Below are 19,791 nucleotides of genomic sequence, written 5' to 3' on the forward strand. Positions count from 1 at the left end.
TGGCCCTTGTTGGCCAATAGAAGGAGACATTTGCAACTTTTCCCAGGAAATTATATTCTAAATCCTTCATGAGGTGGACCTTGTCCTTTTCTGAGGAAACTTGATAGCAGTCTTTAGTATTCACTAGCATAATTAGGGCTGCAGTTAATTTCATTAAATTCTCTTGCTGCTAAATGAAGCAGATTATGAGACATCTTTTATTGCAAGGCATGAAATTACAGCCTGTCAGCTGCCAATGGTAGAGTAAAACTAATGAATTACAGGGTAAATAACACCAGAATTAACCAGCCAATTTAACATAGCAGAGAACAAAGTCATTTTTACTTAGAGCTCTGGCAAACACCATCTCCAGGATACCTTTCAGATGAAGGGAGACCAATTCAGGGATCCTCCAAACTAAATAACCAGGGAAAAACCACATTTATTGTGCAGCAACATTATAAAGTGAACGCTACCAATAAGTTATTAGAGATCTGTCAGGTCAGTGTTAGATATCACATCACTAAAATATTTAAACCGTGGTTTCTCCAAGCAGTTTGTGTAATACATTATTCTTTGCACACCATAGGGAAAAGTGCAGATGTGCATTAATTTGTCACTATTATAACTAGCTTAATGGTGACAACTCTTCACATACAGGACCAGACAAAATCCCTATTAATGAGGTGTTGGAAAGCGCTTGTACAGGACGGACAGATAATTAAAGAAAACCAAAACCAAGCGTAACTACTTACGTTCCATTTTCTACATCTGTCCTTCTAAACTTCTCAACACATTTTCTCTGCACAGAACCCCTGGCTATGCTTCCTCTGCCCCTGCTCAGAGTCCAAACAGAGGTGTAAATACACACTTCATTTCAAACTAAGGCTCTGTAACCCAAGGATTACCTTTCCTGCTGAGGTAAGGAGCAATGTGAGGGATTGTGTTAGCTGGGGAGCAGCTGGACCTGAGCACAGAATGGTGTGTGTCAGCATAGCTGTCTCCACCTCTTGGGGATGGACTTAAGGCTGCTAGAATACCTGTGGCATTTGCAAGGAAAGGATCTAGGGAAAGAGAAATCCCACGTTATTACAAGGGCTGATTACTAACTCATTTTGGGAAATGTACCGTAATCATATCTGCTTTACACAAAGCATTTTTAGAATGGTTTTTCGAGTTAGGTTTTCAGCAGGTTCTTAAGGTATAGCTCCTTAGGTGATATATAAACCTAACTGGCCACAGAGGGTTTAGGCAGTGCTGATGGTGGGAAGGCTGGAGATGGAGTGAGGAGGGCTGAGCTCATCGGAGCTCAGATCAACATGGTGGAGAGAGAGATGCATCACATGGGGAAACACTTGCCTGTCAGGGTTTCACTGCTTATCTTGATGATTACGATTATTATCTACCTTGAGGATGTACGTGTCTCAAATTCAAGTTCTATTTGTAACAAAAACAAACAAACAAAATCCCAAGAGACATCGGTGCGTCTTCCAAAAGAAAATATCTAAAATTCAAAATCTCAAAGCATGTCGATAAAAATTAAAACAATTATGAGTAAACATGAATAACTGCACAGGAGAATCCTTTGGAGAATGCATTCGCCTACTGATTGATGTCCTACTGTCAGAAAAACCACAAGAATTTCTGCATCATGTTGTTGCTACTTCAAATAAAGATACAACAGTCACTGCTATTTCTCCCACAATACAAAGCACACAAAAATATCTGTGGTAACAAATTATTCAAAATCATGGAAGTAATTAATCACAAGCTTTTAAAACCCAGCTTTGCTGAGGACACAAAGAAACTTACTTTATATACACCACCTACTGAAATTTGTTCTTGAAATGTGCACAGAAATGCAAACTATCTGGCAATATGAGTTTTCAACCAGCTGGGTCAGCTTAATCTTTTGGGATCTCAGAGGTAAGTAAAAACAGGAGCTGTCTGTTTCAGAGCTGCAGTAGGAGAAGCCAAAAGCTACAAACAAGGAAAGCAAATCATGTGCCCAAGCACTGCTGTGTTACACAGGAGTAAACTTGTGCCACATCTGCCCAGCCCACCACAGTGATCTCTCTGGGACCAGCACATCAGCAGCATTCTGACAGTACAGAAATGACCTACAAAAGAATACTCCTGCAGAAGACTAAAACTAAAACAAGCACGATTTTCCAATCCCTGAATGAAGGGAGGCTCTATCTGCCATGATCCAGAAATGAGTTTTCTCTCTCAGACCTTCTCCAAACACATCTGTATTACATAGGGATGACCGATTGCTTCCTGAAGCCTTTGCCTGGCATAACCAACCTCATCAAACCTCTCTGCTTAGCACTGCAGGTCAGTAGCAGAGCACGCTCATCCTGCTCTGGAAGGTAGTCATGGCCCACGTAATGCTCTAGACAGAGATGCTGACTCTCTTAAGACACCTTGTTTCTCCTCCAGAAAAAGAAAACTCTGTGTTACATATTTCAGGTAATTATTTTCACAACATCAGAACTGTTCCGGACAGATGCTGATATTTTGCCTTCAGATTTCAACAGTGGGAAAACTTGCACTCTGACAGCTTGCATGTATCAACTCCAATGCGTTTGTTACCAAAATCTATAGACTGAAAGCTCTTAAGACCGTTCAATTGGAAACAGCTCAGAGGCATTGACAATGTGCCGAAATAGCAGAGCACCAGGAGCACCGATGCATTGCTTCAAGTTGGCAATCAATCACCGTGCTTCATGCTTAGGCACCTTAGGAACCAGGCACCTCTAGGGACTGCAGTGCTACTTTCTGAAAGATGCTTAAGATTTTTTAGATGTTATTGAACGTCACCTGTTTTCTTGTTTTTGCTTCCTATCTTTGTTCAACAGCCATCGTTCAATATTCCTCCTCCTTCCTCTTACCTGTTTACTATAGATTTTGTTTCCCTTTCATTTTCACCTGAGCTCTCACAGCAGCACTATTTTCCGTGTGAGTTCTGCTTCTCTATTTCTGTTATCCATCATATTGGCATGCTCTCCTATCCTCCTCTTACCTTTATAGCCCAATGCTTTTGTCTGCCGCCTCCCCTTCTACAGAAGCAGAGTTTGCCACCTTTGTGCTCCATAAGATTCAATAAACCTATTTCTTCACCACATCACACTGACAATAAGAAACGTCACTGAGTCTGAATTCAGTGTCACTTAGTCTGTATCAGGAATCACTAGGCTGCAAGATTAAAGCACTAACAACTATGATCATGCACTTTTTGTTTCTCATCCACACTTACAAACTGAGAGCAACATTTACCATACAAAAGGATGATTCAGAAAACATTCTGAAGTTCCTTGCCATGCCATTAACCTCAGTACTGCTCAGTACCAGCAGTAACACTGGGATGCACTGCCCTCTTACAGCACCAGAACGGGTTTGTGCAGCTCAGCTGCCACACACAGCATTGGAAATCTGAAAAAACTACATATTTCAGGAGACCTAACACACACAACATGCCCTGCTGGGTTTTTGGTGGCTTCTTTTTTTTCTTCATTTCCATTTTTAATAGCAAGAGCTGAGTGTTTGTCATACAGGAAATACACCAACCATGTATTTCTATACTTACTCAGTTTGCATCCCAGTAATTCTTTTTTTCCTCACCCAGTATGCTCAGAGCTCCCTTCTCTCCTTTTCTCTCTCCTACAATTCTCAGAGCATCACTTTGCTCACTGTCCTTTTTGAATTTGGTCAGGGAGCAGCTTTTAAAATTCATTCTATAAGCGATGATGCCTGCTTCTTAACCATTCCCCGTTCTCTTCTGTTCTGTAACTCACCTTCATAATTTCTAAACAATTCAACCACTTGCCCTGCTATTTTAATTGATTTTCCCTTCCAATACCTGCTGCACTCAAAGATTTCTTAATTTTTCCCTCCTGAAATATTCACACAAGAGAAGAGAGCATTAGACGTTAACCTAGCAGCTTGATTTGCAGTTCTCCAGCTCTCTACCCAACCATTTAAATACTGTCACTCATAATAGGGTGATATACTGTACTATAAACCATTCTGCAAATGGTACGTCTTGGTATTTTTCTTTTGTGACAAAGAATCATACTTGCCACAAAGGGGGAAGAAATGAACTCCGTGCTCGCACTCACACAATCTGTTTACACGTCTCAATAGCTCTCCCCACTCCCTTTTTTCCCCCCATGAAAGTCCATGTTATTACTTTTTTTTTTATATACTGTTTAAAAAAAGAATTTTAGAGTCTGACAGCCCCCAAAGTCCAGTAAGTTTCGCTTAGAATTAAGCCTGAAATAAGCTCCTTATAATCATCCCACAGCTGTGTGCTTGTGTCTCACAGTAGATCAGCTGCAGTTCTTTTCCTGGCAAACACTCCAAATCCCTACATATAATTTTACAATTAGAAGTCATTTCCCCTCTCATCTTCTAAGCAGTCGTGAGATACAAGAACCCACATTACTAGTGCAAACATACACTGATTAGAGCTGCGATGGGAAGTTCCAGAGACCTTCAGACAGACCCATCTGGAAGCAGAGCCACAGAGCTGGGATTCTCTCTCCAGAACCACCTTGAGCACTTTGCCTCATCACTGAGTTTAACATTAAAAAAAAAAGCTGCATGCATCTTAGATTATGTTTCTTAAATGGTCCTTCCTGATGCTCGAGTCAGATCCCTTTTCTCCTGCGACGCAATGCTGTTTTATTCTCAAAGCACATCCACCTTTTCTTGCACTCAATTCCCAAATCTGAAACCACACTGAACTTCCATGCACATGTCACTTCTGGGCCTGGTTTGGAGCACAAGACTGAAAACCCAGGTGTTCATGTTTGGAAGAGAAGCTACTGACTTTGGAGAACTTAATCCACTTGGTTTTCTGTGTGCGTTGTACTGCAAAACCTGACTACCACTGCACAGTGCCCATTCCAGGCACATCAACAGCTCTATGCCAATGAGAGTTGTTAGAGAAGTGTCTTCGTACAGAACACGCTCCAAAACTGGGTTGAAATAACAAAAATGAGGGCAGCTGGGTTTCAATTCAAATTAGCAGTTTTGGTTCACCTCCCATTACCCTGCTTAGAGATTACCATATTGCTTTTGATTTCACCGTTGAGTCTAAAGGAGGATAGAAACAGACTTCTTCAAGCAGGCAGACAGCAGTGGCACGTACCACAAGCAACGACGAAACGAGAAGAACAGTCTGACATGCAACCGGTTTGGACAGAATAAGATTATTACGCTTCTGTTAACAGATCTGCATCTGTTTGCATCAAACCTGGTTCAATTTATCACCATCTCTGGTCCTCGTAACCTTCAAGACGTGCCTTTCTCTACTGTTTATAATACAGATCACAACTATGGTTGCTGCCTGTTTGCTTCCACTCACAAACCCAACACTGATGGTACTGCTGCATGGAAGCAGGCCTGGTGCTCAACCAAGCCCTGTTGTCCTGCTTCCAGCCAGCCCCAACTGTGCTCCAGCTCCAACTTGTTTATGATCATGCAGACTGTTTTCAATCCACATCACAGTTTTTAGCCAAATGAATCTGAATACATTTTCAATTAAGAGTCAGCAAGGCATTTTCAAAATGCTTTACTAAAATCCAAACATTTTGCATCTGTTATGTTTGCTTCATCCACTTATTCTGAATTTCTATCAAAAAAGCAATCAAGCTTTTCTGGCAAGTTTTATTCTATATATACACCACGCTATTTCTCACACTTACATTAAGCCACTCAGGAAAGCTCAGTCCTTCAGCTGCGTGTTTGTGTTACTGCAGTCTTCATTTCCAGCTTTACAACTCTGGGACAACTGTATCTGAAATATCCCCATGTCATCTGATGACCTCAATCATCTCAAATTTATCATCAAGCAAAGGATTCTGACAAACACAAGGTGCAGTTCTCTGATTTTTCTCCTAATCTGAACCCGAGCAAAATAAATTAATGATTTTGGTTAGCTTTATTTTCAAGAGTTGCTCTGCTGAATTATTCCATTTAAATTCAAAATATTTAAGTGCCAACATCTGGCCCATCTGCCGAGATGCGCTGCTAATCACTGGAGTCAGAAGGGTTTCAAAGAATAGAAGTAGGTTTAGAGAGAAGGGCATTCTAACAAAAAGGCAGTGAGCACCACAGCTGCCTTGTCAGAGACTGCACGCAGTACCTACGTTCCACAGAGCCTACTGCCCCCACCACCAGCAATGCCCCTTCTTCACCCCACTGCTGTTTGCCATTAGCCATCGCTATTTACACTCTGCATAAACGGGCCCACAAACGTGAAACACCAGTAGTGCCAAAGCTTTTACTTTTTGAATGAAAACACAACAAGGGATGGTGGACCAACAGCCCCCGATTCAGACTTACACGCAATTACCTCAAAATTAAAGGGTAGCAAAAGAATTATGAAAATATTTCGGATGCCCAAGGTTTGCCTCGTTCAAAAAATTAGGCTAAAGGGCTTTAAATGCGTGCTGTTCAGTTTACTCTTTTGATTGCTTTACCACTATGTAAATCAATTTGTTAATGTTCCTTACAAAATGCATGAGCCAGTTATACTGACAAACACACAAAGCTCATTCGTAATTAGCAGTTAATTAGTAAGAAGGAACAGATGCTGTTAGAGTTTCAGCAGGCGAACAGGTTCTGTAAACAATGCTTATAAATCTAAATGAATTTATTAACCACAATGCAACTGTCAACATTTTGCTGGCAACCATACAAATATGGCGGAATCCCCAAAACATCTTTACAACATATTAATAATCATCGTGTCAACCAAAGTCTATCAGGCAGTCTCACTTGGTAACTGTCATAAGCGCTCCACTTAATCTTGTTATGTCACTTCTTCCTCCTAATTCCTCACTCGTGCCCTCAGAGGAAGAGCTGCAGCCACCCAAGTTAGCACAGACACATACAGACTCACCTCCAATAGAGAGCAGCTCCTCAAAACAAAGACATTTGTGCCAACCAGCTTCCATGAAAGAAGGACCAACACACAACGAGCACAGCTTTAAAAGCAAATCTCGGTCCTGAAGGATTTGCAGCAATTTTCTTTATCCCCATTATCACTCAACGAGAGATCACTACTACGAAGGCATCAGCAGATCTCGTGGACTAAAAATAACATAAGGTCAATTATTTCCACCCACCATTTATAAAACGATGCACTCAATAAGCCACTGGGTCATTCCACAGTTTCAGTAAGTTGCTTTTTTTTCATTCTTCTTTTTTTAATTATCAAAGAGAGCTAGAGATGGCTCAAATAAAGAAGAATGCCTCTTGTAAGCATTTCTGCGATATGGAGATAAACTATTAAAGCAGCCTCTACGTACAACAAGCTCAGTCAAGGCTTCTGGCTAAGGGCCAGCTCTTAGCCTAAGGGCAACAGTGAAGATACCTTAGTGACCTCCTTCCTGCCAATCTCTGCATGTCACATTGAGATGCCACCTTGATATATGACACCATTTCAGCACTGGAAAATTCTAATAAATTTTTTAAAGTCATATTATGGCTTTCTTTATTGATGTTCTCTTTTATACCTATATTGCTTTCGATCATTCCCTCCTCCTCTCCTCCAAAGTACTCTGACACCTCTCCACCGTGTTCTGCTCTTGCTTCCAACGCACACAGGTTTTGAATACAATGCACACAGGTTTGGAATACAATGCTTGGTTTTCCTTTTGCAGGCACGCAGTCCCACTTCTTCCTTAAGTTCTTTGTTACTTTTCTCCTTACCCTTGCCTTACTTTTGCTCACTTCTTGAAGTTTGGTCATATAAGCTGAATGTTACCTTAGAAATTGTGTCTGTAAGTGACAGTGATAAACATTCAAATGTAATTCTTTATTAAGTACACTGAGTAATTATGTTTACAATGTAATACACCATAAAGACAGATTGGTAAGCTGGGAAAAGTTATGAGTAAGTCAGTGCCTCTCTACCACAGCTTGATTCTGTTAGGAAAATCCAAGAGGCTCCCACTGACAGTTGTAGCTTCTTAGGGTGAGAGGCAGTTAAAACACTGATAGGAAGATAATTTCTCTAAAAACTGTATTACTAATGTCTCATTTATAGATCCTCAGAGGTATGAAAGCCATATGCACATCACTATAGAATTCAATTTTCGGAAAATAATATTACTGTAAGGCCTCCATAACTCTCGAACATCACCTCAACCCCTACCAGACATTAATTGGAAACTGATAAAATAAGGACTAACTATACGTGCTGCTCACTTTGTCTGTGCATGCTTGAGACTGCCAGTACAATTTTGCAGGGAGTAAGAGCTGTATTAAGAGCAATTCATAGGATGGGAGACAGAAAACTTGCATTTTAGGGCCTCTTAAATACCAGGAGGACATCAATTAAAAGAAACATTGAAGAAATTCAGTCTTCATAACAGAAACACCCAAATCCCAGCTTTCTTCTGCAACCTTTGGACAACTCATGAAGGGAAAATGGCAGAACCCAGACAGGGGGAAGAAGTAGGTGCCTCAGTGGGACTTGGTGGTGGGAGGAGAAAAACTGTCCCAGTCTGAGGGGTGCTGGGGTTCCTACCTCTGCATGCCTCCTTTGGCCAAAACCCAATGGGGCAAAACTCCCCTGGTCTGACACAGGTAGGAACCTTAATTTCAGGCAGGGAGGGTTTAACGCTCGGAGCTTTGAGGGTTGTGTTGGGTTTTCAGCAGAGCAGTGCAGCGAGCTGGACTGCACAGATTCACTGAGGATACCAACAAAACAGCAGGCGTTGGGCTTCATGGGTGACAAATCCATTGCAACTGAGGTAATTGAAGAAAACTGAAGAAAAAGTAATAATTAATGACAGGATCTTCATTCTAAAAGAAATCCAGGAACCTTTACGTGCTATTTCATTTCACATAGTCAGCACTACTTGGGACGGTGTTTGGAAACCACCACCAGCACAACGAAACAGCTTTCACAATCAAATGAAATGCTGTTCCAAGCAGGTGAATGCAAAGCTGGAGCTCTTCTTCTGACGTAAGGGCACATTTGATCTAATTGGAAAAAATATTTCAAGTGCACTGGGAATAGTCACTGTTAACTGAATGCAACAATGAAAAAGGAAAAAAGAGCATGCAGACCCGAGGGAATTACCAAATCAATTAACAACTAATTCAGGAACTAATTTCTGTATTGCCTCTTAGCACAAAACTGTATCTTTAATTTCTCCTGCAATAAGCATCACCACGATAGTCCTAACACACTCTGACGCTTTAAATGAGTTTACAAGTATCTCTTTTTGATTGGCTATATAACATTATTTCTTCACAGTTCAGTGCAACCATAGCCAAGTGTTCTGAAATATTTAATTATACTGGTCGCTACCAGTTAACAATTTACAGAACCACAGTGAGCACAAAACATTTTATAACTAGTAATCAACTAATTAAAAACACGGCAAAAATGTGTATGGTCTGATTATAAACAATTGCAGAGGAATTACACAGAAGATTTCAGCACTAAGAGTTATTTGGCTAACACCCATACTCTTGTGTTTGTACAAGCATATCTGGATCCTGATTACTGTGATTAGACAGAAGCGTGACAGGGTAAATTACACCTCACGGTAGACATAAATAAATGAAAGTCTGCCATTTGCCAGTGCCTTGTCAGTCGTGTCATTTCTGAATTTTGGAAAGCCACCCTCCAGAGTCACCAATCCTGGATGGCAAAGAGCTCTTTAAAGCCTCCAGGAACCTGGTAAGTCCTCTGGGGCAGAGAACAGAGCAGCAGCACGTGGCAGTGCCCTGGGGCTCTGTGTGAAAGAGCCACGAGCTCAGGCTGCAGGTCAGGTTACCGAGGACACGTGTGCCATTTAAAGCATCCTGGAGAAGTACAGGTCCTCCAGACATCTGCTGTTGGCTTTCTTTTGAAATGCATTACTCCAGAACAGAGCTTGATGCTGCATGCAGATAGAAGAGCAATAGGGCGAGCTGCGGCGCTCAGCACCAGCCCAGGCCTGCTTACATGCAAGCTGCTGCAGTGGGGAGCACCCTGCTCTCACTATACCAGCTTCCTTCACCCTGTCAAGTCAGATGAATTCAGCAGGAGGAGACACTAAGAAGGTTGCTTATTTGTACTCTCTTTTGGTCGACTCAAAGTAAACATTTACAAAACCTGCTGCAAAAAGCATTTGTTGTTCATGTCGATGGTGGCTCTCAGGGCTGACACTTGCCTGCAGCACTGCGGAGCTCTTCGGCTAGTGAGAAGGATTAAGCATCCAGTCAGTTTGACTGACTGGATGTGGCACACCGTCACTTCTCAAGTCCTATTTCAAAGTCACTACCAGACTTAACAAAATGAAGGACTCTGAAGCGCTGTTATTCTGCAGAAAAACCATGCATGCTTGACTCTACACAGAAATGTCCCATCTAGAGCTAAAGCTTAAAGGAAAATGAGGATAGGAAGGGGAAAAATAGTAATCGAGAGGAGACAGCAGGATTGAGAGTGCTGAAGAGGGGAAGGGAAGGGAGCTGAGGAGCACAGAGCAGCAGACAGGCAGGAGAAAAATTACACCAGGCAAAAATGCCATCCTCAACGGAATGACAATCATAAGGAATAAAGGCGTTTGTCCCACCTACCTGAGCTAAAAGCTTACAAACCGATAACTGGGGATTCAGTGAGAAGAAACACAGAAGGAAACAAAGACACACTGCCTAAGCCTGAACGTGCCTAATGGTGACAAGAAGCTGCCCCCTCCTACCCCTGCACCACTCACTCACCACAGGACGTGTGCTTGGTGGGCTGCAGGAGGCAAGCTGCTGGAGTTTACCAGCAAAGTTTCTCTCCAGACACCTATGAAGCACTGCCTGGTTTCCCCAAGACTCTTTCTGTGGAGTAGTACACAGATTATCTAGGAGAGTTCACTAGCAAACACCTGAATTAAACACCAATTCTGTACCATGGCTTTTCTAAGAACATCTTAGAAACAACATGGATTTTTTTTCCTGGTTAGGAAATGTTTGGAACGTTGCTTCAGAGACACTCAAAGACAAGGACACACGTGAAAGCACTGAAAATTGACAATACAATGGCTAGGCTTCAAACGAAAGCTGAAACTCTTGGGAGTGCACAACTTGACTTAAAAGTCACTTGAAAGAATGGCTGATAAAGGATTGCAAAACACAACACCTCAAATACTGCAGACGTTATGGGACCAGTGACATTTTTCATACAAACTCTGACATTTGTTGAAAGCATTTTAACATTATTTTTCCCAAGTTTACCGTGACCTTTCATAAAATAGGAAGTTCTGTTTTTCTCCGTGCTCATCTTAAGGACAAAAGTGCCACTCAGGCATCAAAAGCTCTTCTTCCTAAAAGCAAAACTCCCACCCAGTTTGCTGGCAGAGCCCCACCAATATCTCAGCCCTAAAAATGTTTACCATTTTTATTTCGGAGTAAAAAAGACAAAATGCTTAATTTCATTCAAGGATTATTTTAATGTATTTAAATGTGCCACGCTAGTGGGCAAAGAAGGTCATCTGAAATATCACCTAAAAGTAAAGACTGAATAAGATATTCAGCTTTCTCCATTAACACAGCCATTTGCAAACAGAGAAGTGAATGGATTCTGAAGTTCACCTTTGCAAGTCATGGATGGCAAATTTTTTGCTATGCCATCAGCTAATATGAAACATGAGAACATTTCTGCTCAAGCCAGGGTTTCATGTTTGCTCTCCCTAAATGATGCACCCGGGAGCTGCGCTGGAATCCGGGGGCACAAGAAGCACAGCACTGCTCACTGTGAGCAAGGTTTGGGTCACCTGTCAAAATGCAAACCCCTTCGGTGGGACGGCTTTTGGTAAAGGAGCAGTCGAGGTGACATAGTTCAGCTGTACAATAACATGGGCACCTGTGATAAGTGCAAATGCCAAAGATGAGAATGTGGAAGCAGAAAGTCGAGGCAAGCTCCTGCGTATTTATTTACGCTCCAGTCTGGGAGGGAGGGGGGAGAGGAGGGAGAAAGAAAAAAAAAAGAAAAAGCACACAGCTGCCATCCCAAAAACAGACCTCCCATCTGCCACCCACGATTTGCATGTCACCTTCTCCAGGCTCATTTGTACTTCATTAACTGCCATTGACTTAACAAGATTTATGCAAATGACACCATAGGAGCTCGCTAACTCCCACTGCAATCAAGTGATTATGTATGTACAATTCTCCACAGCAATGAAAAATTAATACATGACAAGCCCACTCACCGCTGAGCTGAGCTTCTTGCTTTTATTTCTCTTGTTGTCATTTTTTTTTTTATTATTATTATTATTATTAGAATATGCTCTACTGCAAGACTGCAGAAAACAAAGTAATCTTCCCAAAACGCTGCAAAAAGCCCAACATGCTGGAAAGTATGTCACTCTGACACAGAGCCTAACACACACTTCAGAGCATTCAACTCAGGCTATCAAGATACCAGCCTTCATTTTCAGCCTACGTGGTTTTGAGCAGAGGACATTTCATATCGAGGAAACCATTCAGCCTAATCTTCTCCCTAACACAAAAGGTGTTAAACACAACCTCAGCATTCTTGTTGGGAACTTATAGCACAGCCCAAGTCCTCTGAGGAAGCTGGGAGCAGGGGCTGGGTGGCACGTTGATGCTGCCACGTAAGCAAAACCCAGCCTCTCACTTTTGAGCAGTTTTCTTTTATTTCTCCCTTACACTGAACCTCCTAAATGCAATTCACCTTAGAGTAGCTTTGCAAAAAGCTAACACTCATGTTTTGACAACTCGCCAACTTTTTGTTGCTTACATTTTGGGTTTCTGCTGAAAAACTGCAGGGTTCTTCAAAACAGTTTTAAATGGCTTAGCTGAATAAAACCATGTTTAGCAGCATAGGGAAGTTATAGCACTCAGAAATAAAAAAAAAAAAAAAGAAGAAAAGATAAGAAAATCAGCCCCTTTCAACTCCATTGCTTCGAATTAAAGTCAGGAAGGAGCGAGGTGTTCCCTTGCAAGGAAGCAAGCTCCTTTTACAACTGTGCCTACTTCCCCCAGGCCCTCAGGAACTCAGGGGTCCATAAGAGGAAAGAAGGAGCAGGTTCAGCTCTGCTTCTTTCGACTGGAAGAGGCGCAGAAACACACCTGCCCAATACCAGTTCTTCCCCTCCACTTCTGCATACCCCTCGAGCTCAGATGAGTTTTCTTTCTGTCTGTCTTTCTTTTTGAAAAGAGAACATCTCCAATCTCCAATTAACTTTCCTTCAAGTTGGGAGACATTGTTTCTGATTTCTGGGACACCCTGGGTAGATAAGAAGAACCTACAGTGAGGCAGCACAAAATCTATCACATAACTAGGCCTCTGAGTCCACCATCTCAACGTTAAGACTTCTCTATTAGCTGTTCTTGAATAACCCTTTTTTCAAGTACCAAGGAACACGGAACGCTCTCTGAATTTCAACCCAAACCTTCCCATGGCTTTTTAAAAAATAATTATTTAAATGTGCTAACAAGCTCAATCAACAGAAGAGAGGCAGCAAGCTGCAAGTGCAAGCTTAGATTTACTCCCTACAACCAGAGGCGCATCGCCACAGCTCATAAGTATTACTACCATGCACAAACCCAAAGCACCTGCAAAGGGAAAAACAAAGTACTGACAGTGGGATTAAAAAGGCCTGGTCATTGCCTCCCTTAGAAGATGAGGGTATGTGCACGAAGCTGGCAAAGGCACCTTGCTCAAGAGCAGCTTCAAGAAGTCGTGGGACGTTTAATGTAACTGGAGGTGACTGGTAATTGCAGGCTGGGATGGTGCAGCAATGTGACTTTTGGGCTAATGGGAGGAAAGACTGGAAAACATGGGGACAAAGATTAAAAAGAGTCTTTTAAGAATATAATAAGAAAGCTTTTCCACAGCAACTCTGTGAATACTACAATCTGCATTCAGCTTCCTGAAAGGAGATTTCTCTTTCTATTCACTGACCGAAACATCCTGATGGAAGGGGTTTCTCATTGAAAGCAGCACAGTAGCATGACATATTACTGAAGTTTTTAGGTCTGAATGTTCCTTTTCACATCCCTCTGTCTTATTCACAGTTAATGCATTAAATGCAACAGAGATCATGTTTTCTAGCAGGAATTTCTACTCCCTCAGAGAGAGCTCCAAGTGTCTCACACCTGTAGAACGCACCAATAACAGTCAGATCAGCAATGTAACTTAGCACCACCTTTAAGTAAGAGCTATCTGAACAGTGGACAGGAGAAAGCTTCCCCAGTGCCTCATTTCAGTGCCTTGTCTGATGGTGAAAGATTTACACTAAGTCAGAACAGTACAATTTGTAATCAAAAGCCACTTCAAACTAATACGTGTATTTCAACTGCCATTAAACTCCGTCAGTACACAAACACATTTCCATTTCCTCTGGAAGTTCTATGTTTCTAATAAAAAAAAAAGTTTTGTTTTTCTCCCTGCTCCATCTTCTTTTACTTCACAAATAAAGCAGGGGTGGGAGGATGAAATTTTCAATACAGAAATTCCAAGTGATTGTAGAGGATGCCTTAATTGTGCTGCAGCGTGATCCCACTTAAAGTGCTTATCTCACCTGTCCTAAACATGTATTTTTACACAAATTAATTTCATGCAGTGCCATTTTAGAAGAGTATGCACCCATCAAAGAAACACTGGGAGAAGCATGTTTCCCAATGCATTTTTTATTCTCAGCTGCACTCGCAGTCTGTTTTGTTTAATTAGCATTACCTGAAAGAATCCGGTCGGTTTAACCCATCTCATAGCACACAAAAGCTGGAGAAAAAAAAACGTAGCTTGTTTCAGGTGCCTGCAATCTCCTCCTCTGAACACTGAGCCAAACACGGAGCTTATCTGGTGTCACACTGCTGTGTTTGATTAAAATTTGTCTCCTAAAGATTCACAGACACGACTAGGCTTCTGCGGCCTGATGGCCCCAACAAGTCTAACTGCTTTGAGAAAGGAAATCACTACAAGCGTGAGTACAAAGCCATCTCCCCTCTTCCTCACCCCAGCATAAAACAATACACAAAGAACCTCCACAACAGCAGCACCAAACAGGAGATGGCGGACTCCTCCACAAGCTGAGTCGGGAGCCAGGTAAGGTTTGGAAGCACATGGGAAGAGGGAAGGGAGAATCTGAAAAGCAGCAAAGCAACCAAAAGAAACTGGAAAAGAACTGCATGGGAAGAAAATAAGCTGCTTCACTTGGCACTGGTGCTGCCTGCAGCATGGTAGCTCGCATGAAAGCAAATACTTGCAAACACTACTGCAGAAACCATTTGTAAAGCACCCCATGCAAATGCTTAGCGCAGTGTTCTTAACTGCATGAATTCAGCGTAATTTAATTTGGAAAAGTAAATGATCTCATTTACCCAAACACTTTGCATTAGATTCCAGTATTGCTTTTGCCTTTCAAAGTGCGTTCAGAGCTACAATTCAGCATTCAGTTTCCAGGCTAATGAAAGTGCATCTAGGCTAGTAAAACAGACCAAAACAAATCCGTGAATTCAAGTCCTGTTGTGTAATGAGGAAGTTTAATTAAGGCCACACATTACAGCTGTAAATGTTCTCTTATATAATAAGGTCTAAATGAAACTGAACCTAATCAAAGTTACAATTCCTTCATTAGCAAATTACAAACAAGAGTGCACAGCTGACACACCGGCTATGATTATCACAACTAATTGCCTTGTTGTTACAAACCAGCCTGAAACTGTGTTCAGATGTCCGTCTGCGATAGCAAATTAGGGCCACATCAGGCTATTCCTGCCATCACAAGGGGCTCTTGTGCAGCACGCTGATTTTCCCCCGTCAAATGGGCAGTGCACAGCCCAATCAAAGCCGGCTCTACAAAGGCAGCCTTTGAAGCCAGCGCAGCCGAGAAACGCGCTCCATATGCAGGCCGGCAGACTGCACTTCATTAGGCCTGTTGTCACATTTTCCCTCTTCTTATTCTAATGATCCTATTTTAATACACATAGGAACCTCTCCTAATTGATGTCAAGTGAGTGACTTCCACATTCATCACTGGAGCACATCAAACAAGCCTTGGAGCGCGGGCCGGCCTCGCGGCGCTGCAGACCCGAGGTGCATCTCCGAGCACGGCAAGCAGAAAGCTGGTTGCATACCTGCTTAATTGGGATCGCACGGCCGCTCCCGATGCTGTCCGTTCTGCTCTCCAGGACCTTTTTCTCTTTGTCTGGGTCGCTCCCTTTCCGAGACTGCAGAGCAAAAACAAAGTTGGTGTTATTTATTATTATTATTTTTAAAGAAGTATTTTGACACGTAAACATACCGAAAGCAAGAGGGGGAAAACCTACAAAAGTACACGACAGTCCCTACATTTGAATGAATTTGAATACCTAATTACCATTTCCAATTTGCAGCCCTCCACTTGTTTGAAATGGGATTTGGGTTTCAAAGAGTTCCAGCCTCGCTGCCTGAACAGCCAGCAGATCACATTGCTGAAGTTTATAGCGCTACTTGAAGAAGGCTGCAGCTTCTTGTCGAGAAAATCTGACATATATACATAAATATGTACCTATATGGGTAATATAACTAATATCTGTAGGTTTTTAGAAAGATCATTAGCCATGACACTGCCTCTGATCACATTCATTTAACTTTGTTCTTTGATCACACCAGTTTACAGTTCTTCTTCCCCTACTTTTCCACGCTCAGAAAGTTGGAATTTCAAGAATAGGTACCTGCTGAGGTTGAAAAACACTCTTGTGAACAGAGAGAAGAAACATCAACAAGAGAAAAATTAAATAAACGTTTAAAACTTGACCTGGCTTTCTCTGAGGAGAACTGCCCTATGGAGTGAGCTCACAGAGCTCCCTTCGTGACTACAGGGGTTTTAAGAAGTCATTCAGATTCTGGTCGATTACTGTGACAGAACACACAAGTATATTCATTTTGACAGATTTATTTTATTTTAAAAAAGAAAGAGAAAGAAAAGGAAGAGCTGAAAGTCATCCTCCTTAATAACTGATCTGACAAGTGACAACTTCACTCCATTACTTTTCAATAGGAACATTACTCACACAATATTGGAAATGGGAAAACATTTTCATGCGCTTTTCAAATCACAGATGATGTATGAAACGAGTGCATTTGCGGTGTCCAGTGCCACAACGGAAAGCCAATGAGAACCAGAGTACAAGACACCGAGTTTGATTTTTGGCATAAAGGCATGACTGAAAGGCAGTGACATCGGGACTTAATACCCATTTTCCACATTCCCCCATTCAGCAGGCGGAGGGATGGAAGGAAGAAAATGCCCCAAGCGTTGCTTTAGGGGACGAGGGGAAGGAGGCAAGGGGAGGGAAAAAGCCCACGGAGGAAGACTTCAAGTAACAGCATCCTAAGCAGCACATTTACCCAGCGGGGAGGCTGTGCTTTTCCCGGCTCTGCCGGGAGCAGGCTCCTATCACTAGTTACTATGGTTAGGGGCAATGGAATGACATGGCAGGGAATTAAACAAAGAATAAATGAAAGAAAGCAAAACAAGTGGGAGGGATGAAATCCAATGTTCAAGATCACTATTGTTCCTCTTCCTTCAAGACAGATTTCTGAATCTGAAAGTGCCACTTCCCAATAATAAAACACAAAACAATACTTCAATGGCGCAAAGCGGCCCTAAGTGACATTTTAAAGGAACTCAATGAAGGTAGCCAAATCCTTGGGAGGGAAGTTGTCAACTTGAATGTTTCTTTTTGTCTTGTTTTAAAAGAAAGGATCCCGTCTCTGAAAAGCAATCTAAATACTATGCACTCATTCATTTATTTTTAAATCATCACATCTTCTCTTGCAGAAAAGTGACTGCAGCAGAAATGAACGCTGCACGTAGCGGGGAAATGCTACAAAGCAAAACGTTGTCAAATGCTTCAAGCATAGAAATCTAGGAAGGGATGTTAGTCAAATCCCTTCTGGCTGCTGGTAATAAGAGTACACACAGTTTTCAAAGGGAGAATTCTATCAGGCTCCACTGTTTATACCATGTAGTCAAATAGGGAGGTACCCTAGACTTTCATGCTTTTGTATTTATAATGCATCCATTTCATTTTAGATCATATAAATTGAAAAACAGACACTAAACCACACCGGATCAACATTTGCTAGGATTTCCTCTGACGTCACGTTAACGCTTCCAGCAATCCTATTTAAAACTTTACAGCAAACCAGAGGAGGTCCCAAAAAAATCAAACAACAAAACAAAAACAAAACCTGCCTGAATGCCATTTGACCTATTTTCCCTTTGCACCGGAAGTCATATGCAGCCTTACGTCAACACTAAACCTTTCCCAAATCAGAGCCTAGAAACGAGATTGCTTTCAACCCAGGAAAAAACAGCAGCTGAGCTCGGGCACAACCAGAATCCTGCACCCACAGCCCAAGAAGTACCAGTACTGGTCTCTAATACACTGAACTAGAGGTTTATTTAACTTTTTAAAAGGTCATGACTGCAAACCTGCAATCATGTAAGACAGGTAATACTGACATGTGAACGGAGCTGCCTCACTGTACCTGAAACTCATTCAGCCCACAAGAAATCCAACAAGAAGTAACAACCAGTGCTTTGCTGAGGTGTAAATCCTCACCTGTGCTGCACAGTAGTTTAATCATCCCTAGTTGTACTGTGCAAAAACAGAAGACATTTACCCTTCTGCTTTATTTTGAAGCCGAAGTAGGTAGCCTCCTACTGCAGAAAATAGTAATATCCACCCAAGTCATAACGATACCACCTATAATGTGCTTCAGCAAGCACATGTTTAAAATGGTTAACATGGCTAAAATGCTCGGTCCTATTCCAAATCAAAAGCTGTAAGAGGTTTTTAAAAAAAATCACATCTTCTTTCTGCTTAACCCAATTTTCTTCCAGTGCTACAAGAACTTAATGGAAGAAACTAAACGTATTACCTACGGGATGTAACAAGGGTCAGTTTGCAATTAGACAAATGCAAGTGGTACTAATTGTATGCAAGTAACAGTCCAGGAAAGAAGCACAGCAAACTAAACACAGCTAACTGATACAGCTTCACCTTTTTGCTCTTAGCAGACAGGCCATCTATTTCTTTATAGACATGTCACCTATTTGTTCAGTCTGGTAATTCCAGATTACAGCTTGGCTGACATGGCATGAGAGCAGCGTTAGGAGCAGGGTCAGCAAACTCCAGGACAGGGATTACACTGTATTCAATATGGTCACAACACAAAAGACAAAACTAATTCTGAAAAGACATTTTTTTTTTCCCCACAGCACTTGATTCTTCCCCAGGTTATCTGACATTAAGACAACTATCAACATCCTCTTGTGCGAGGCAAGACGGTTCTCCCTGTGCTGTTAGTTACTGCAAACCTGTCTGTTCAATCTGTTGGTAACACGCAGCTGATTTCATATTCCTCTCAGAGCTCTTCCTCGACTGCAGATGCGTATGTTTCTCTTCATTCGCTTTCTCAAATTTACACCTACTCCAATATAAATCACCCACAGTTTTCCAAATGTCAACAGCATCTGAACAGCCCTCTCAGCACCTGATGCACACTCGAGGCAGGAAATGGTCGGCACACGCTCCCACCAAGCTCTGGTGGTCTCGGCTGGGCTCCCAGATTTATGGCTGCGCTCTCGGTTTCCAGGATGACACTGACATCTAGTGGAGTTAATAACTCACGAGTGCTCCTCAGCACGAGCCCTGTGAGCAGCAGGGAGATGCACACACGCTTGCTATAAAACCTCGGTGTCAAAACATGGCAAGTTCTCATCACACACTCAACTTGCATTTTTCAAACTACCTCAACGAAAATTCATCATTTGCATTCCTTTCTAGGAGGCTGAA

General features: G+C 42.0%; 1 protein-coding gene across 7 annotated transcripts in view; it reads right to left on the reverse strand.

The window, feature by feature from the left end:
• Window positions 1-19,791, reverse strand: part of AGAP1 (ArfGAP with GTPase domain, ankyrin repeat and PH domain 1) — a 287,855-nt gene that overhangs the window by 140,246 nt on the left and 127,818 nt on the right. For all 7 annotated transcript variants that reach the window (XM_042874292.1, XM_042874293.1, XM_042874289.1 and 4 more), the window contains one exon: window positions 16,081-16,173. In XM_042874292.1, the coding sequence (XP_042730226.1) occupies window positions 16,081-16,173 (93 nt within the window). The remainder of the gene's footprint in view (window positions 1-16,080; window positions 16,174-19,791) is intronic.

This window comes from Lagopus leucura, unplaced genomic scaffold (assembly GCF_019238085.1).
Source record: "Lagopus leucura isolate 7727_CA_CO unplaced genomic scaffold, USGS_WTPT01 Super-Scaffold_100012, whole genome shotgun sequence".
Lineage (NCBI taxonomy): Eukaryota > Metazoa > Chordata > Aves > Galliformes > Phasianidae > Lagopus > Lagopus leucura.